Below are 16,518 nucleotides of genomic sequence, written 5' to 3'. Positions count from 1 at the left end.
AGCGTTCTCTCAAGAGGGAGGCTCTGCGGGTTGGTTTTGTTTTAAAACCAGTCAGAAAGAACAATGTCTCAGCCCTGGGAGATCTCGCTCCCGAGCAAGCCCCTTGCTGGGAACCCTCAAGGGCTGAGGCTGCTTTTCTGGGAACCAAGGAAGGCTGTTGACAACACATTCCGTTACCTACTAGAACATTCCATCCTATTGTTTCCACAAGTTACAAACAACCACAGCCTAGATTCGAGGGAAATGAGTCAGGGCAGGCACTCGGCCGCTGTTTCATCCTTGAAATAACCACACAATCCTGCGGATGCTTTCCTGGGAGAGGCGGGCCCTACACTTGGCTGAGGACTGGAACGGGGGCTTCCAGTGAGAAGCGTGTGCAGGACCCAGGACCAGCTCCAGGCCCCACAAGGAGGGCTCACCGCCTTGTTCAATCCAGCAGCAGGTGAAGCTGGTCACGCAGTTGGCCGAGAAGACCCCCACCGACTTGATGTCTTTGCTCTTATAAACCCCGCTGAGAACAGTGCACGGCTGTCTTCATGGCCGAGTCTTAGGCCAGGCATATGGAGGACGTGCACGTGGGCGTGGCCCGCGAGAGACACCTCCTCGCCCTACCAAGAAGGTGGTCTCGCCCCTGTCCCTTCCGCTAGAGCAGGCAGAGTGGGCTCCCGTGGCCTCCCCAAGACCCTGACCGGCCACCCGATGGCGTGGTCCGCACACCTGCCGCGTCTGGGTTCCAGTAATCCATTTCATCCCTTTGGACCTCAGAATAAAAGCTCCCAGGAAACACCCCAACAGCACAGGGCTCGTGTGCCCCTCTCCCGCCTGTGCAGGGCAGCTGACCCCGGACTCCCGGGCTGGTCCTGAGGGTTCTGAAGGGTGGTGGCCGGCTCTGGGGCCACAGGGGAGAGGATGCCCGGCATGGTCTTCCTGACACGTCACATTAACTACTATGCGCCACAGGAAAGGGAGTTGACGCAGTAAATAGAAGTGCTATTAATATTTCTTAAGTGCGCTCACCGCACGGTTCCGATTTACAGCAGAGAGGCACGTAGCACCACTGGTGCCAACCCTGCAGATCCTCCTCGTTCCACGGTCGGACGCTTGTCTTCCGAGGGCTTAGAAGACAAGATGGTATCGCGCATGAGTGGGATTTCACCCAACCCTACTCTTGCATGGAAATCCCACTAGCGCCAGGCCAACCGTGGAGCGGAGAGGGAAACTGAGTTTCCCCCAGTTGATGTGTAAACATAAGAGGGTCCCACCTGCTGCATGGGGCCGCATGGGGCTTCCCGGCACCCTCCCTGGGCCCTGGGCTTTGGGGGAGCCAGGGAGGGGGCATGAAGAGGATTAGAAGGTCTCCAGCATCCCGGGAACTTGTTTATTTGATTTCTTTTTAAGGCTGCTTAATAATGTGTAAGAACCAAATTTCTTCTTGTGAGTGCGTGTGGGTGGAGGCTGGTTATTTTTAAGGGAATGACTAACCATCTTCATTGTTAGTGTTTTATAAAAAAAAAAAAAAGCAATGGCGTATAAAGCATATTGAGCACTAAACAGGGCAGAGCGAGTGCCTGGTCTAATGTCCAGGCTGGTGTGCTCGGGCCGCCTGAGCTTCCCTGCCGCGTCCTTGCAGGCTGGTGGCCACACTGAGATCTGTAGTCTTGTGGCAAGGAGGCCCCTCCGGGGCCCACAGCTGCCAGGCCAGAGCACACACTGAGATGTCACCGTCCCCCGCACGGAAATCGAGGTGACAAACCAGCAAACAAAGCCAATGCCCAAAAGTCCCTCCCCACGCATTTGCCAAACGGGTTTCGCGCACTTTCGGGACGACCGGTGGCTCAAGGGTGCACTCACCATCTCCCTCCTGCCTTCGTCCTTCTCCTGGAGCTTCAGGTGTGCGGACACCTGCCGGGGGTGGGACCAGAACAGACGGCGGTCAGCAGGGCACACCTCACGCTGACATGACAGGGGACACCCCTCGGAGGTCTGGGCTTCCCACCCCCCCAGGGCCCAGGGTAGCAGTACGTGTCCGGGAGTCTTCCTGTCATGTCACATGTCTTCTCTGCTGTGCCCAGAGGGAAGGCAGGTGTGGGCACCTGACCAACCGGCACACTCCAAGCATCAGTGGAGACCACTGCTGTATATCTAGGAAGTCCACGGGCCACCTGTTAAAGCACCGACAGACTAAAATGATCCGCCGTGGAGTGTTCACACCACAGAAATCGGCCAGTGCTAAATGTGAGGACTCCCGTTTTGTGGTCGTTTTGTTTTGCTTGAGGTCCTGTCTGCTGGCACACCAAGGGGCCCCTGGCACGGCTTGGTGAGACCCCGAGGGGCCATCAACATCCAGTATCGGCCCCGGTTCTGGCCTGCCCCGTTCTGGGGGTGACCTTGGGCGACAAGGCCAAGGACAAGGGGGACTGCTCCGTTTCCTCATGGGCACGCTTTCCAGCCGGCGAGCTGGGGGATAGGCCAGGCCTGGGGGGCTTGCAGGGCCAGCCACCCGCTGGGCAACACCCAGGGTCACTGTGCGGTCTGCCCGGTGGTCTTGAGGGTCAGAGACAACATGTGGAAATGCACAGCCGTTCTGACACGTGGCTGGGACGGGGTGCAGGTGCCCGGTGTCATCCCTAGGCCTGTGGCAGGACCTTCAAAACCAAAAGGCAGGATTCCCTCAAGCGAGAGGTGATTTTCAAAGGTATCATAAAACTCTCCAAGGTCAAAACCTAATTTCATTCTGAAAATGAACTTCCCAGCAGAGCGTGGTGACAGGTTGGGGACTGTCACCAATCTTGTCTGCACAAGAAAGCAAGGCTCGAGCTGGAAGTCAAAGGGAAGTTTCTCAACCAAGTAACCAAGTGCTGAGTTCAACTGGCTGAGAAGCTCAATTCTGGTCGCCCGAGAGAATGGTGAAGTAACCCTTCAGGGATCAGCAAAGCTTGAATTTTCTAAATTTGCTGTTCCGTTTGAACTCCTCCTGAGCTCCCGGTGCCGCGGTCAGAATGGCCATGTAGAGGCAGGATACACTCTTAGGGGCCCCAGACACAGGGCTGCTGGTGAGGCCCAGCCCGGTGCAGAGTTCTCCCCCTTCCAGAACACTCAGTCCCCGGGACATGAATGAGGAAAACCCGCAGAGCAGGTTAGGGGGCAGATCGTGTAACTGACATCTTACTCTGCTTCCCTTTGCTGAGATGAGAACCCCCTGGAGTAGCCCTTCGGATGAAACGGCCGGGCAGCCACTCTCCAACCCCGCAGAGAGGAAGCTTTGCCTCAAGTCAGAAGCACAGGGCAAGACCTCCCTTGGCAGGGAAACCAAGGCAAACGCCCGTTTATTGACCAGGGACGCGAGGCAGAGCAGCTGAGAACGGGGAGGGCCGGGAGGCTGGGCACGGTCTTTTGCAGTGGGCCAGGAGAAGGCAGAAAAGCCAGCAGCCTGAGCACACGATGTCCGGGCTGCTCCAGACCCTGTCGTGCAGGTGCCCCGAGCTCACTGGCACACTCCTGGTGACTGTCTGGGCCTTTGTGCATACGGGGCCTGGGATGCAGCAGATGCTGGGTCTGCTTCCCCGACCCTGGCCGGCAGGGGGGCCGAGGACCAAACACTCAGGGCCCCAACCCAGGCGCCAGACTGGGGACCTCGGGCCGAGAGCCACAAATCAGTAAGGACAGCTGATGGCGCACGGGCGGTAAGATTGTGGCCACCTCTAGGTGGTCACTCACAGAAGATGGGTCAATAACCTTCTCATAAACGTGACCATGATTTCGCCGTCCAGAGTCCATGAGAACCTCGGGGGTGGGGACTTTGTTTTCGATGAGGCTGCCCAAACAGCAGGCCTGGTGCCCCACCTGCCAGTGTGCAGGTGACCCGCAGAGGGCACTGCTCTGTCTAACGGGGACGAGGGAGGCTGGGCCGGGGCGGGCCCAGGCGGGGGGCGGCGGGGGGGGGGGGTGGCTCACCATCATTGCCTCCTGCACCGTGAGGTGTGGCAGAAGCATGTCGTCCTGCATGATGTAACAGGACACCTTCCGGAAGCAGCGCAGGTCCCGGGGCAGGCCGTTGATGAGGACGGCGCCCTTCATGCCTGTCTCCCTGTAAGCCCACAGAGCATCCAGTGAGCTCCTCCTCCAGGGCCTCGGGGAGGGAGGGGACCCCTCCCAGCAGCTTCCCAGCTGGACCGTTTATGGCAGGGACGCCAAGCGGCCAGAAGGGACGGGGCAGGGGGGGACCCAGAACAGCACCAGGACACGCAGGATGGAGCCGTGTGGAGAACATGCTCAGGATGAAAGGGGAAAGGGGTACCGAACCCGTAAGGAACAGGTGCTAATGAGCAGCGATACTCATGGGTGCTCCCACCTGCGGCCCCCAGGTCAGAGGGACACCCCGGCTCTGCCGAGCCTTGTGAGATTGGCTTCCGAATGACCTCGTGAGTAGCCAAGGCTACACCAAAGGCCCCAAAGGCCAGGACTCTGCAGCCGAGGGTGTCAGTCAGAACCAGTTCCTGAGGGCACGAGAGGAGTAGACTCCCGGGGCACAGGTGGCTCCCAGGAGGGGCTGGGCCCTGCACTCCTGCGGCCGAGGGGATGCTCCTTCTCCACAGGGGAAGTTGTTCCCTCACTCAATAGTTTGGGGCATGGCGGGTGCACCCCAGAGACGCCAGCCACCCTCTCTCCCTCCCCCTCCCAGACCCACTGTGCATCTGCGCTGCCCCATGCCCTCGCGGTGTGTCATCTCAGCCCCGGGGAGGGGGAGGAAGCCACAGGCATCCCCCTGAGGACCTGCCTCCTAGATGTCCCGGAGCACAGAAACACCAAGGGGCTGTGGAGACCAGTGCGATCCCGTCTGGTTTCCAGCTTCACCCTGGCCAGTACTGCAACCTTGGGCTCGTTCCTCCAGGGCACGGGCCGGGATCCCCTGGCTACCCTGGGAGCCAGGCTCGCGGCCCAGGCACCTCCAGGCAGCAGTCGGTGGCCCCAGGCTGCCCGAGCACCCCCGGCCAGGCAGCAGCTGAAAGTGTCCGCCCCCTATGCCTGCCACGAACCCCCATGACGCCGGGCATCTGCTTCAAGCTTTCGATGTGAATGCAACAGACAGAAACTTGTCGTATGGGAGGTTTTTAAAAACCCTAATTTCTGGCATTAAAGAGTAATTCAGAGGTCCTAAGGAAAGCGGTGATATTTGTCTTTTTTTCCAGGAGATGAAATTACTATTAGTATTAGCGGTATTTGCTAACGTTGGCAAATGGGAGCCTGAGAACCGAGTTCAGCGGCTCTAGGAGGGCAATTTAATACTTGGAAAGATCCAGCTTTCGAGCCGCTCTCCCAGGAAAGACACTGGGCAGGACGTCGGGGGCTAACACAGGCCCAGGCTAGAGCACATGAGCCCTGGGCCCCTGCCTGACGGTTCTCCTGCTGCTCACCTTACATTTTTTTTTTTTTTTTTTTTTTTGAGAGAGAGCAGGGAGAGGGACAGAGAAAAGCTCAAGCAGACTCCCCGCTGAGCACAGAGCCTGATGCGGGTCTTGATCTCATGACCCTGAGATCATGACCTGAGCTGAAATCAAGAGTCAGATACTGAACCGACTGAGCGACCGAGGCGCCCCAATCCTAAAGCCTCTTAATGCTCAACCCCACAGGCCTCACTGGAGTCTGTGCAGAAGCTTAAGAAGTGACAGGACTGACTGAGGTGGCCTCGCTTTTCCGGTTGCTGCCCCCAGGCTAACAACGGGGTGAGAACCCTGTTCTCCACCACAGCTGTACTCACCTGTACCCAGCCAGGATGTTCATGAGCGTGGACTTCCCAGCCCCAGAGGGCCCCATGATGGCCACCAGCTCCCCGCTGTTGAACTTCCCGGAAATCCCTTTCAGGAGGGTCTTGTAGCCTGCAGAAACCACATCACATTCATTCCCAGCCATCGCGGGGTTCGTGGGTCCGACCCCCACACAGAAAGGACAAACCCGTAAATACAGTAACAACACAACCAAGGCTAAAAGCGAGATTTTTCGTGCGTCGCGTAAAATGCCGAGCTCTGGGTGAGAAAGTCAGCCTCCTGCGTGCCCCCTCGGTACCCTTCCTCAGCTGCCGCTCACGGTCCCCTTAGCAGCTCCGAGCTCTGCACACGCGTTTTCTGGCCTACGAGGAATCCACCTCCTGGTGGAACGAGGAAGCAGGTGCCTCCTCCAGGACCCCACAGCCAGTGTGAACAGATCTTAACCCAGGGCCACGCCACCTGCCATGCTGCCTCCGCCCCCATGACGGTAAGCAAGTGCCTTTATTAATCAAATGATTCTTCTTTCATTTATTTATACTTTATATCCATATAAACTCTTTGTGTAAAATTTATTCACATATCATTACCTTATAATTAAATAATTGAAATGGCATTAATTAATTAATAATTAAGAGTTTATCCTTTTGCAGCCACATCAAATTGCTCTGGAATTTCTGCCAAGTCTCCATCCGGGAGCTGCGTCAAAGGAAAATACACGCCACACAGAGCCATGTTAATCTTTCTTCGAGGGGACTGTTCAATGTGCTATAAACAAAATAGAAGCAATTGGACCCACAGGTAAAGACTCCTAATTCAGAAACATTTTCTCAGTTCCTGAGAAACATCCTCAGAGCAGACCCTCCAATGGTCACAATCATGCAAACGAAGTATTTGACCCCCCACACCCAACGGTTAAAGGGGCGAGTGAAGCGCCCCATGGAGCCCCTTGTTCTGGCTGTCTGCTCCCCGCACCCCCACACCTGCGCGGGCCTGGGGAGTTCTCACCCAGGGGTCTACTCGTCTTTCACAGATGAGACACCTCCACTCCTGCCGGTCACCAGGTGCCACCTCGATTTGGACAGGGAGTGCCCGAGGACCAGTTTCCTCGGGCAGAAGAGAGAGGCCGCAAGCTGTGGCCCTGCGGTGCGCCTCCTTACGGACAGCGACAGTCCCTGGGGAGGGGTGACAGTCACCGAGCTGGGAGAGGGGTAGAGGAATGATGCACACCCGCAGTCTGGAGGAGGCGCTCACATGCCTACCCCCGGGGAACGAAGGTGACTCAGGTCAGCTAACAGGGACCAGTGCAGGGAGGGGCCAGGACCCCAAAGCATAGAGTCTCTGTCTGCCCCTCGGTGGACAGACACACGGAAAAGCTGGGGGACAGCAGAGGCTTCTCCTCTGCAAGGTCAAGCTCCTGGTGCAGGGGCCCTCGTCAGGCACCCTGGGGCCTGGGCCACGGGGACCTGCATGACATCACCGAGGGAGCGCTAATGCCGGGCGGGCGTCTGTTCGTTTATGGCTGGCCTCCTGGCGGTTCAGGTCAGGACCGGGGTTACTCTCGAGCAAACCCTCCCTTAGGCTGTTCTGTGAATCAGGGACCGCCTGAGGATGCAGGTGAGTCCCTGAGATGACCACGAGATGGCCACCGGCTGTTTGGAGGCCAAGTGCAGTCTGCTGGCCTGGGGGCGGCCGCGCATCCTGGGGTTCTGAGAGGCCCTTTCCCTCGGGGCAGCGCCCATGGGGGACCCTCTGACAGCACCTGGGGCTGTCCCTTGGTATCGGGGTGCACACGGTGCACCAGATAATAGCACAACTCACGCAGGCTGTGCTCGCCAGGATGCGTACCAAGGATGCAGGAGCTGTGGGGGCAGCGGGACCTTTCAAGGGAGAAGGTGGGCCCCTGGGGTGTAGCCTGTGGTCTTGTCATTTACAGCCAGCGACTGGGAAGGTGGGTCTGCCCATGAACCCCCGTGCTGGCTGCACCGATACACGGCCAGGTTGTGCGAGGCTCGTGAGGCTCAGGACTCGTGCCTCCGGGAGGGACGCTGGCTCCCAGCACAGCCTGAAAGGACAGGGGACCTGCGGCAGGCTGGCCGGGAGGGGTCCTTCCGTGCGGGGCCTGCACAGGGTCGGGCAGCCGAGAAGGGGCAAGACGCAGCTTGGGGCTGCCCTCTCTAATATCAGAAACCTGCTTTTCTTTAGAAACAACAAACACACATTTGGGATAGAAGAATCCCAAAAGTGACAGTGGAAAGTGAAGAAGTCACCTCTCTGTTCTACTTCTGGACCCGCAGAGGTCCACGTGCCCACTTGGAAGTGGGGACCTCGGTCTGGTGCTGGGGGACCGGGAATCCCCTTAGGGTGGGGTTTGTGGGTGGCCCACACGTGCACAGCTCTGTCTTTATGTAACAAATCATCCTTGGCGGCAGAGCCTTGCACTTGTCCCCTTATAGAAATCCAAAACGGAGGTGCCCTACTTCCCGCCCAGGAGCTCCGCCCAGCCCAGTTCTGGGCACAGTGGCGGGGCCGCCTGCTTCCTCCTCCGTGTGCCGTGGACACTCGTTTACACGGGGGCTTGTCCTGATGCTTCTGGTCGGGGTTGTGATGCTCGGGGGGATCCCAGGAACAGAAACCGCAGAGGGGCAGGGCCAAGCAATGCCCAGCAGCCCCCCGCAGGGTGCGGGCAGCCCGTCTCTAAAACAGTCAGTCCAGAAGCCCAAGCAAAACCCGGACAAGAGAGGAGAGGACAGAAGAGACAAAGACACAGAGAACAGTGCCTGGCCCCTCCCTCACAAGGACAGGAACGTTGCTCGGACACCGGGCCTTCCCGTCTCGGAGGATGCTGGCAAAGCTCTGGCACCCGGACCCAGGTTAGCGCACGGTGCTTTAGAGGGACATGGTGTCTGTCTGTCCCACTTACAAGGGTCAGGGGACACACAGGAGCGTAACTTCAGTGGAGTGGGGGGCACACAGATGTCTCCTTTTGTAGAAACGAGCCCTTGAAGGAGAAGCTCAGAGTACAGCCCTGCTCTTGGGCACATGCCAGCCCTGGGTGCACACGATCTGTAATTTGCAGACGAGAAGCAAGGGCTCAGAGAGAGTTAATGACCTGCCCAAGGTCACACAGCAGGTCAGCAGAGAAGCCCACATTCCACCCACGCTGCCCAACCCCAGAAGTGTCTTCCCCCCCGCCCCGCCGCCCCGGGGCATGAGCCTTTGCCAGGACCAGGAATGCAGCTGGGAGGCTTGGGGGCTGCAGCAGCTCCCATGTGTGGGTGGCTCCCATTAAATCACCAGGGTCAGCTCAACTGGGGCATGTGCCTTCAGTCTGCTATGCAGGAAGCACTTCCCAGAGGACGGGAAGACAGGACACGCCTTCCCTCCCCAAAAGACGAAATCCCCCCATCTACGGAGGCCAAGGATGCCACATGGGTCATGTTTCCGAAGCTAAGGCCAAAACCCCCTGTGTGCATCCGAAGAGCTCTGAGCCGGTCAAATCCTCTCTTACCCTTCAGGTGCTTCATTCCGTAAAATGCCATCTGAGCCCCTGGGGACCCATCAGGCCCCTGATCCCGGTTTCCTGCAGAAAATAATGAGCAGTTCGTCCCGCAAATTCCAGCAAGCAACCGGCTCACTCAGATTTGGTTTCGCAAGTTGTGGCTTTAGAAGCGGCGGCTGTCTCTAGAGAGGTCCCAGGGTCGCTCAACCCCCGGGTCTGGTTTCTGAGCCGCACCAAGCAAAGGCGCGCAGTCTCCCTGTGCGGGGCGGGTGGCCAACAGCGGCAGTGGGTCCCCCGGGAGAGCAGAGCTGGTTCTGCCGTTGTCCGAATGCCAAATGCCATCCTGAGAGTTGAGCACGCTGACCCCTCCAGGCCCAGCACGCCACAAACATAAGTGTGGACAGACCGTCGCGGTGCGTGGAGCCCTCCCTGCAGGCAGAGGCAACAGAGGGGCCACCGTCCCGGGTTTGTTCCCTCACTCAAGACCTTGCCGGGGTGGCTGTGCCACACAGAATAGGCCACATTCCAATAAACCTTACTTACAAACAGAGGAGGGGGGCACATTTGGTCCCCAGGCTGCAGTTTGTGAACCTGCTCCAGAACTGCGGAGCGGGGCTGGCCTGGCGCCCAGGGCAGCTGGGCTCCTGCCACGTCACTTCTCTCGGGCACGTGTGCTTGCAAGGCTGAGGAAAGGCCAGGTAAGGATGGGGTGCGCCTGCTCCGGGGAGAACAGGAGAGCCGAGGCAGCTCTGAGAGGAAGCAAGCTTCACTCTACCCCCAGGGCCCAGGGGGGGCCGCCAGCAGAGCCCCAGCTCAGTAGCAGGATGGGTGACGGCCTGTCAGTGCTCACTGATGGACGGCTTTAGGGCTGCTGGTCCCCATCCCTCCCAGACCTCCCACAGGTGCCAACCTAGCTAGGGAGCCACGCTGCTGGGGGTGGGGGGCATCCCGGCCACAGTCTCCGGAGTCACTCTCAGGGGCCACCTCATCACGGGCCCTCAGGGCAGCTCTGCTATCAGGGGCCCCACTTCCATGGGAGCACGAGGAAAGGTGACCTCAGGGCCCGTTCTCTGATAGAATGTTCTAGTTCATGTCTCCAAAGCTCACCCAGGTACACTAGAAACACATTCCTTCAAAGCAATCCCCAACTGCTTTGGGGGTTTTTCAGGCCTTGAGTTTTGGGGGGTCAGGGTGGAACTCTGGATGGATGGAGGTTTGGAGGGGGACAGGGATGGAGGGATGGGGGTGGGGGTGGGGGGGAGGGAGGGGGGGGATTTGTGCTCTACCAGTCTAGGGGACAGTATAATGGCCCCCAAAAGGGCCCACAACCTAATCATTAGAATCTGTTACTTTGCAGATGGGATTAAAATAAGGATCTTGAGATGGAGATATTATCCTGGATTATCCAGTCAGGCTCAAAATAATCACAAGGGCCTTTCTAAGGGAAAGAGGGAGGCAGGCGGGGCAGAGGCTGTACCAGGAGATATGACCAAGGACGCAGAGGTCGGGGAAAGAGAAATCTGAAGATGCTACCTGCTGGCTCTGAAGACAGGGCAAGGCGCCGCAAGGCAAGGAGTGTAACCACTGGAAATCTGGGAGAGGCAAGGAGAAGATGCTTCCTTAAAGCCTCCAGAAGGAACACAGCCCTGATTTTGGACTCCTAACATCCAGAACCTGAGGACAACACGTGTGTGTTGTCTGAAGCCACCGTGTGCAGAGATTAGTTCCAGCGGTGCCCAGACACTCCTACACTCAGCCCCGCCCTGCTCACCCCAGCTCATGCCCACCTGCACCCCCCGACGATGACTCCCCCACCCCACTCCGCTCTGTGCACACGATGTGAAAGCCAGCAAGCCTGCACAAGGGGCGGTTTGATGGACAGTCTACACTGTGAGAGCGAAGCCCCGGGCTGTTCTAGAAGAGATGCCTGCTGCCATCTGGTAGCTCTTCCAGAGGAAGTCCTTCCTCCATCCAGTGTCACCCTGACTTTCTTGGGTAGCCCACATGGCACCAAGCCTGGTTAGAACACATTCCCAGTGTAAAACTTTCATAATGAGGTTCAAGGAACAGATTAAACTATGTGCCATTGAACGTGAACAGGAGAAACAACGACAGGGAAGACCAAGGTGGTAAGAGGCAGCCCAGGGGCTCATCCAGCCACGCTCAGGACTAGGGAGTGGCCACGGACAGGCCGCCCACCCGTCCTGGCCTCAGCTGCCCCAGGATAAAACCCCTCCTGGCACTAATATCCTGTAGATGTGAGTCATGTGAAACTTTCTTTCCCCAGACAACCAGACGGTAGCTGAGGTTCCCACGCAGTTCCCACGGAAACAGCCTTGGGGTCCTGAAACAGGGAATCCCCTCTGCACACGCCACGCTCACGGCAGGTGTCAGACCCAAGTTCATCAGTGTGCAGAGCCTGACACAGCATCTTCCCTCAAATTGAGCAAGGGTTTCATTTCCCGGAGATGTTCTTTGCCCCAGGCAAATTAGAAAGAGCCAGGGAATAAATAGATTATTGGCTATTTTTAAATAGATGTGATTTTACTCTCCGTAATTTTTAGAGGTAAAATTCGGCACAGCCAACACAGAATCCTAGAGCTACATAGATATTTTCTCGCTCTGCCTGGCTAGACTCATGGAACCATGATGCACGGTCCCTCTGACCACATACGGCGTGACCCCCATTATCCACAGCCGTGTTCCATTGACACGGTCTTCTCTGCCACAAGGCAGAAACGCGGTCGCACCTTCCTACCCAACTGATGAAGATGAATGCCGGTGTCACAGAATACAAAAATGGCACCAATCCAAAGACTGTGTGATCTGGTTTGCACCAAGACACTCCAGATCAGTCTCAGCGTTTGGAACTCAGGAATAGCAAATCAGTGGAAAGATAGGAGGGAAGGCGGGTGGGGCACAGAGAAGTCCTCTGCGTTCTGGGGCGGGGGCTGGCTCCCGTGGTTCAAGTTTGGGCCCGGTGTTCTGATGGCTCACATCACCACCGAGCTGTAAATGTTTCCTGTGCGTGCCATTGTTGTCCATGTTCATCCAGACTGCACGGAGCCGGCTTAGCCCATGTGCACGTGCTTATGAAGCTTTATTCTCGCTCCCACTGTGCAGGGAGGCATCTCTGGACTTGGCACATCTCATGGCCAGGTTAATCACATCCCAGACTATGAGAAATTCTCCTTTGCCCCTAATTTAAACACATTCCCACAAGGTCTTGGGCCTGGGCATCAGCATCAGAGTGGCTCTGAGCACCCAACCTGGTAGTGCTGGCTACAGGTGGCTATGGCCCAGGTGACCTGCATGACCTGGGTGATGGGAAACGGTGTCACAGTTAATATCCCATGGGGTTCTCTGGGATGCTGACCCGCTGAGATGGCGTGAGTGGGGCCGGGCACAGACACTGCAGCCTAGCCAGGAGGATGGCAGCGCCCAGAGATGAGCCTCTCCATCCCAGCCACCGCTCCTGGAGCCCAGTGGGCAGTGCCCGCGGGCCTCCGTGGACTCATGCACAGCGGCTTAAAACCCCACTGGCCTGGGGGATAAGACAGACTGTCCTGCCAGCGACACCGTCAGCATCTTTCCGTGTGGCTGCCATTGGCCGTCTGGGGGCTAAACCCTCTGCATATGTCACTGAACCTGCCTCAGTGGCCTCAGCAGCCCTGGGAGGGAATTAATGTCAGAGTTGGGGGCTGAGGCTTGCAGAGGCCGAAGGACTTGCCCGGGACACACAGGGAGGAGGTGTCCACACCTGGATCCACGTCAGGGCCACCCCCTTCCCTCTCCGGAGGTGGGAGGGGGCGCGCAGGTCCCAAGCAGCCCACCATGGGGGCGACAGCACATGGGTCAGAGGACAAAGTGAGGTGTTTGCCGTATAACAGAAGTTCTCAAAGACTAAACTATGATTCCTTCTCTCGAATCCTTTGTAGAATCAGTCAGGGTGTAAACTCGTCACGGGAGAAGGAGACCCCTGGGACGCGTTGTTTCTGTGACCCTGAAGAGATCAGGGGAACATGAAGGATTTTAGGTGAAAGCAGGGCCACCTTCTCCTGCAACCAGTGAAGAGCTTGAACCATGATTAAAAGGAAAGAACAGCACAAAACAAACAGGAACAATGATCAGAAGTCTCTGAGGGTCACTCCCTGATTTCTATAAACCCCCAGTCGAGTGGTGAGTGGAGAGGCTCACACATTAAATTCTGACTCCATTTCAACTTCCTGTGCCCTCTCTGTATTCATAGCTGCAAGAGCCCTCACTGCAAGGACCGGCCATGTACCCATGAATGTGTGCGCGCACCCCATGAACGCGGGCGCACCCCATCTATGCGCACACACACACACCACGTACACACACGCACACATGCCCCACGCCCCACCACATACGCATACGCACACCCCACCATCCACACACACACACACGCACACCCCACCATGTACACACACACCATGCACACCCCACCATGTACATGCACACGCACACCCCACCATGTACACACACACCATGCACACCCCACCATGTACATGCACACACACACCCCACCATGTACACACACACCCCATGCACACGCACACCCCACCATGTACACACACATGCACTCGCACACACACCCCACCATGTACACACACGCATGCACACGCACACCCCACCATGTACACACACGCATGCACACGCACACCCCACCATGTACACACACACACACACGCACACCCCATGTACACACACACATGCACACCCCACCATGTACACACACACACAGCACACCCACGCCAGCCGGGTTGTTGAGGACCGGCCGTGGAGCAGCCCCATTGCAGGCACTGAAGAATAGATGGAAGTCATTTACATCCTCCTGTCAGGCATGAAGCAGGTTTTTATCACTATGTTATTTTTATACTTCTAAAAGCAGAACTGGTCTTTTTCACACACTTCTAAACCTGGCTAGAACAATAGAAAAAAAAGAAAAAAGTAAGAAAAAAATCCTTCTGATTATTCAAATGATGCCAAAAGTGCCAGTAAGGTGCCAAATAATCCCCAAGTGTCACATCATGCTCATCCGAAAACAACACCGCGTACCTGGTTTCTGCACCCACGTGGTAATGTTTCTCTGGAGGCCAGTGTTTGTAAGATAAGCCCCGCTGCACACCTCCCTCCTCCCCTCCCTCCTCCGCCTCCCTCCTCCCCCTCCCTCCTCCCCCTCCCTCCTCCCCCTCCCAACTACTCTTGGTCCCAGAGCGAAAAGGACCTCTTGCTGAAAACTGACCCTCACTCTCCAGACCCTTCCTTCTCCCTCTCCAAGAGCAACCTCAAGGCAAAAAGGAGCAAAGTCCACATTCCTACACACCCAGGCCATTTCATTTTTACCCTACCTGTTTCTTCCCTGGGATGCCCAAGGGCCTCCACACCCCTGTCTCGGTTCTCCTTATTAAGTGGCAAAGCCACACCCACAGATCAAATGTCGTTCTCCTGTTTTGTGCACCTCCTGAAACGAACTGACAGCAATAGCAGGAGCCAGGCCTGTGCAGCCGGGTGTCCTAACACGAGCCAGGAGTGAGCAAGAGCCACTCGTGACATGAGGACGTTACCGTGTGTCCCCAAACTGCGCACACAGTGCAGTGCCCCCTCCACCACCCCCAGTGAATGCTGGGGCAGCAAGCCCGGTCCAGCTTCAGAGCAGCACCGTGACCTGTCCGACTGCGACAATCGCCCTCTGGCTTGCCCGGGGCCTCGCGCCCGCCGCAGTGGAATCGCAGATGAAGTGCTGAGTTTTCGGAGGCCTTGCCTCGGGGCAGGACTTTGATGGACTCAAAATGGTCACCTGGCCACAGTTCAGGAAGCCTTTCAATCCTTCCTTCCTTAGAGCCTCTCGGCATCATCATCCCGGGTCGGTGGTCTCCCTCACGGTCCATGTCCCCTGCTCACCCATCAGTCCCTCCGTCTGTCTGTCTGCTGCCCCAGCCCCACCTGTCCCAGCGCAGGGCCCTCCCGGGTTCCACCTCTGCCCGGCTCTAGGCAGAAGCAGCTCCCTCATTCTTTCTGCCTGCCTGGGTCCAAGTATTTGAAACGGCAATGTCCACAAATTCCACGCGAGACGGTGCTCAGTGTCCCTCGAGCGCCCCGGGGAAGAGCACACCCCCCTCTGGCCTCCTGCCCCAACAGTAAGGTGGCAAGCCCATCATCTTGAAACCCTCCTGCACAACGCAGGGTCCCTGGCTGTCCCTCAAAGCCAAGTTACTCTGCAGCCTCGGAGGACAGTCAAATGAAGGCCTTTCTCCCTAACGTGAACCCTTTAACGGAGGGCTTTGGGCAAGAAAATGATGAGATGGGCATTATTATCCTGTGCCCCAACTGAACGGCGCCTGGAGTGGCCGGGGGCTTACTCCCACCTTCCGCAGCTGCCGGGCGTGCTCTCCCCACCGGAGCACCAGCTCAGCCCAGGTCTGGTCTTGTGACCTGCTCTGGGCACCTGCCCTTGGAGATGCCGTGGGTTAAAATCCCAGTGATGAACCTCAAGGTGGCAGTGGCAGAGGTTCTCGAACAGGGATGGTCGCCTCTCCTCTGCAGTCGCCACACTAGGAAGTGGCCCCTGGCCTTGCAAGCAGCTCTTCTGTGAATAAGTTGAGCTTGGGACACTCACATCACCTTCCATTAAGGAAAAATCACAGTACAACTCTGACCAGAAGCCGCACACCCTCACAAAAGGCACTGTGGAGACTCTCAAACAGGATCGCCTAGAAGTCTGTCCACACAGCCCCGTCAGCCAGGCCGGACCCTCCTAACGCCCGTCGCAGTGGCCCGAGCGCGTGCCTGCCTCGCGCTCTGAGACTTCCCAGTCCTCCTGGGCCGATTCGTGCTTCGTGGGGTCTATTTAACGAAAGTCGTGATCACTGCTGGGATATATCAAACAACGGCACCCCCCATCCCAAATTCCAACTCTGAAGGAGAAAGGAAAAACAAAGCAAAAATCGGCACATGCGCAATTGTGGGTACAGAGAGCCCTGGACGGCTTCCAGAAGCAGCCGGGGCTGACAAGCGCTCAGCTCTACCGCTCTCCCTGATGTTCACGGTGATGACATTTCTCAAAGAGAAAATGGCAGCCAACCGCTCGTTCTCCTGCGAGGAGTGTGCAGAGCTGGGGACAGCTCAGCTGCTCCCTGCCATGTGCGGCCACATCCGAGAGACCTTCTGCGACAGCTTCAGAAGAAGCAGTTCAGAGGACGGCTGCATTTCCACATTTGGGATTTCCAAGGA

General features: G+C 57.4%; 1 protein-coding gene across 5 annotated transcripts in view; it reads right to left on the bottom strand.

Annotated features, from left to right (window-relative positions):
• The window catches only part of ABCG1 (ATP binding cassette subfamily G member 1), a 69,424-nt gene that overhangs the window by 12,443 nt on the left and 40,463 nt on the right, over nucleotides 1-16,518 (bottom strand). For all 5 annotated transcript variants that reach the window (XM_027584790.2, XM_027584788.2, XM_027584789.2 and 2 more), the window contains 3 exons: nucleotides 5,759-5,876; nucleotides 3,955-4,087; nucleotides 1,852-1,902 (listed from right to left, as the gene is read on the bottom strand). In XM_027584790.2, coding sequence (XP_027440591.1) covers nucleotides 1,852-1,902; nucleotides 3,955-4,087; nucleotides 5,759-5,876 — 302 coding nt within the window. The remainder of the gene's footprint in view (nucleotides 1-1,851; nucleotides 1,903-3,954; nucleotides 4,088-5,758; nucleotides 5,877-16,518) is intronic.

Source organism: Zalophus californianus, chromosome 1, assembly GCF_009762305.2.
Source record: "Zalophus californianus isolate mZalCal1 chromosome 1, mZalCal1.pri.v2, whole genome shotgun sequence".
NCBI lineage: Eukaryota > Metazoa > Chordata > Mammalia > Carnivora > Otariidae > Zalophus > Zalophus californianus.
This window is presented reverse-complemented; position numbering and strand designations above follow the sequence as displayed.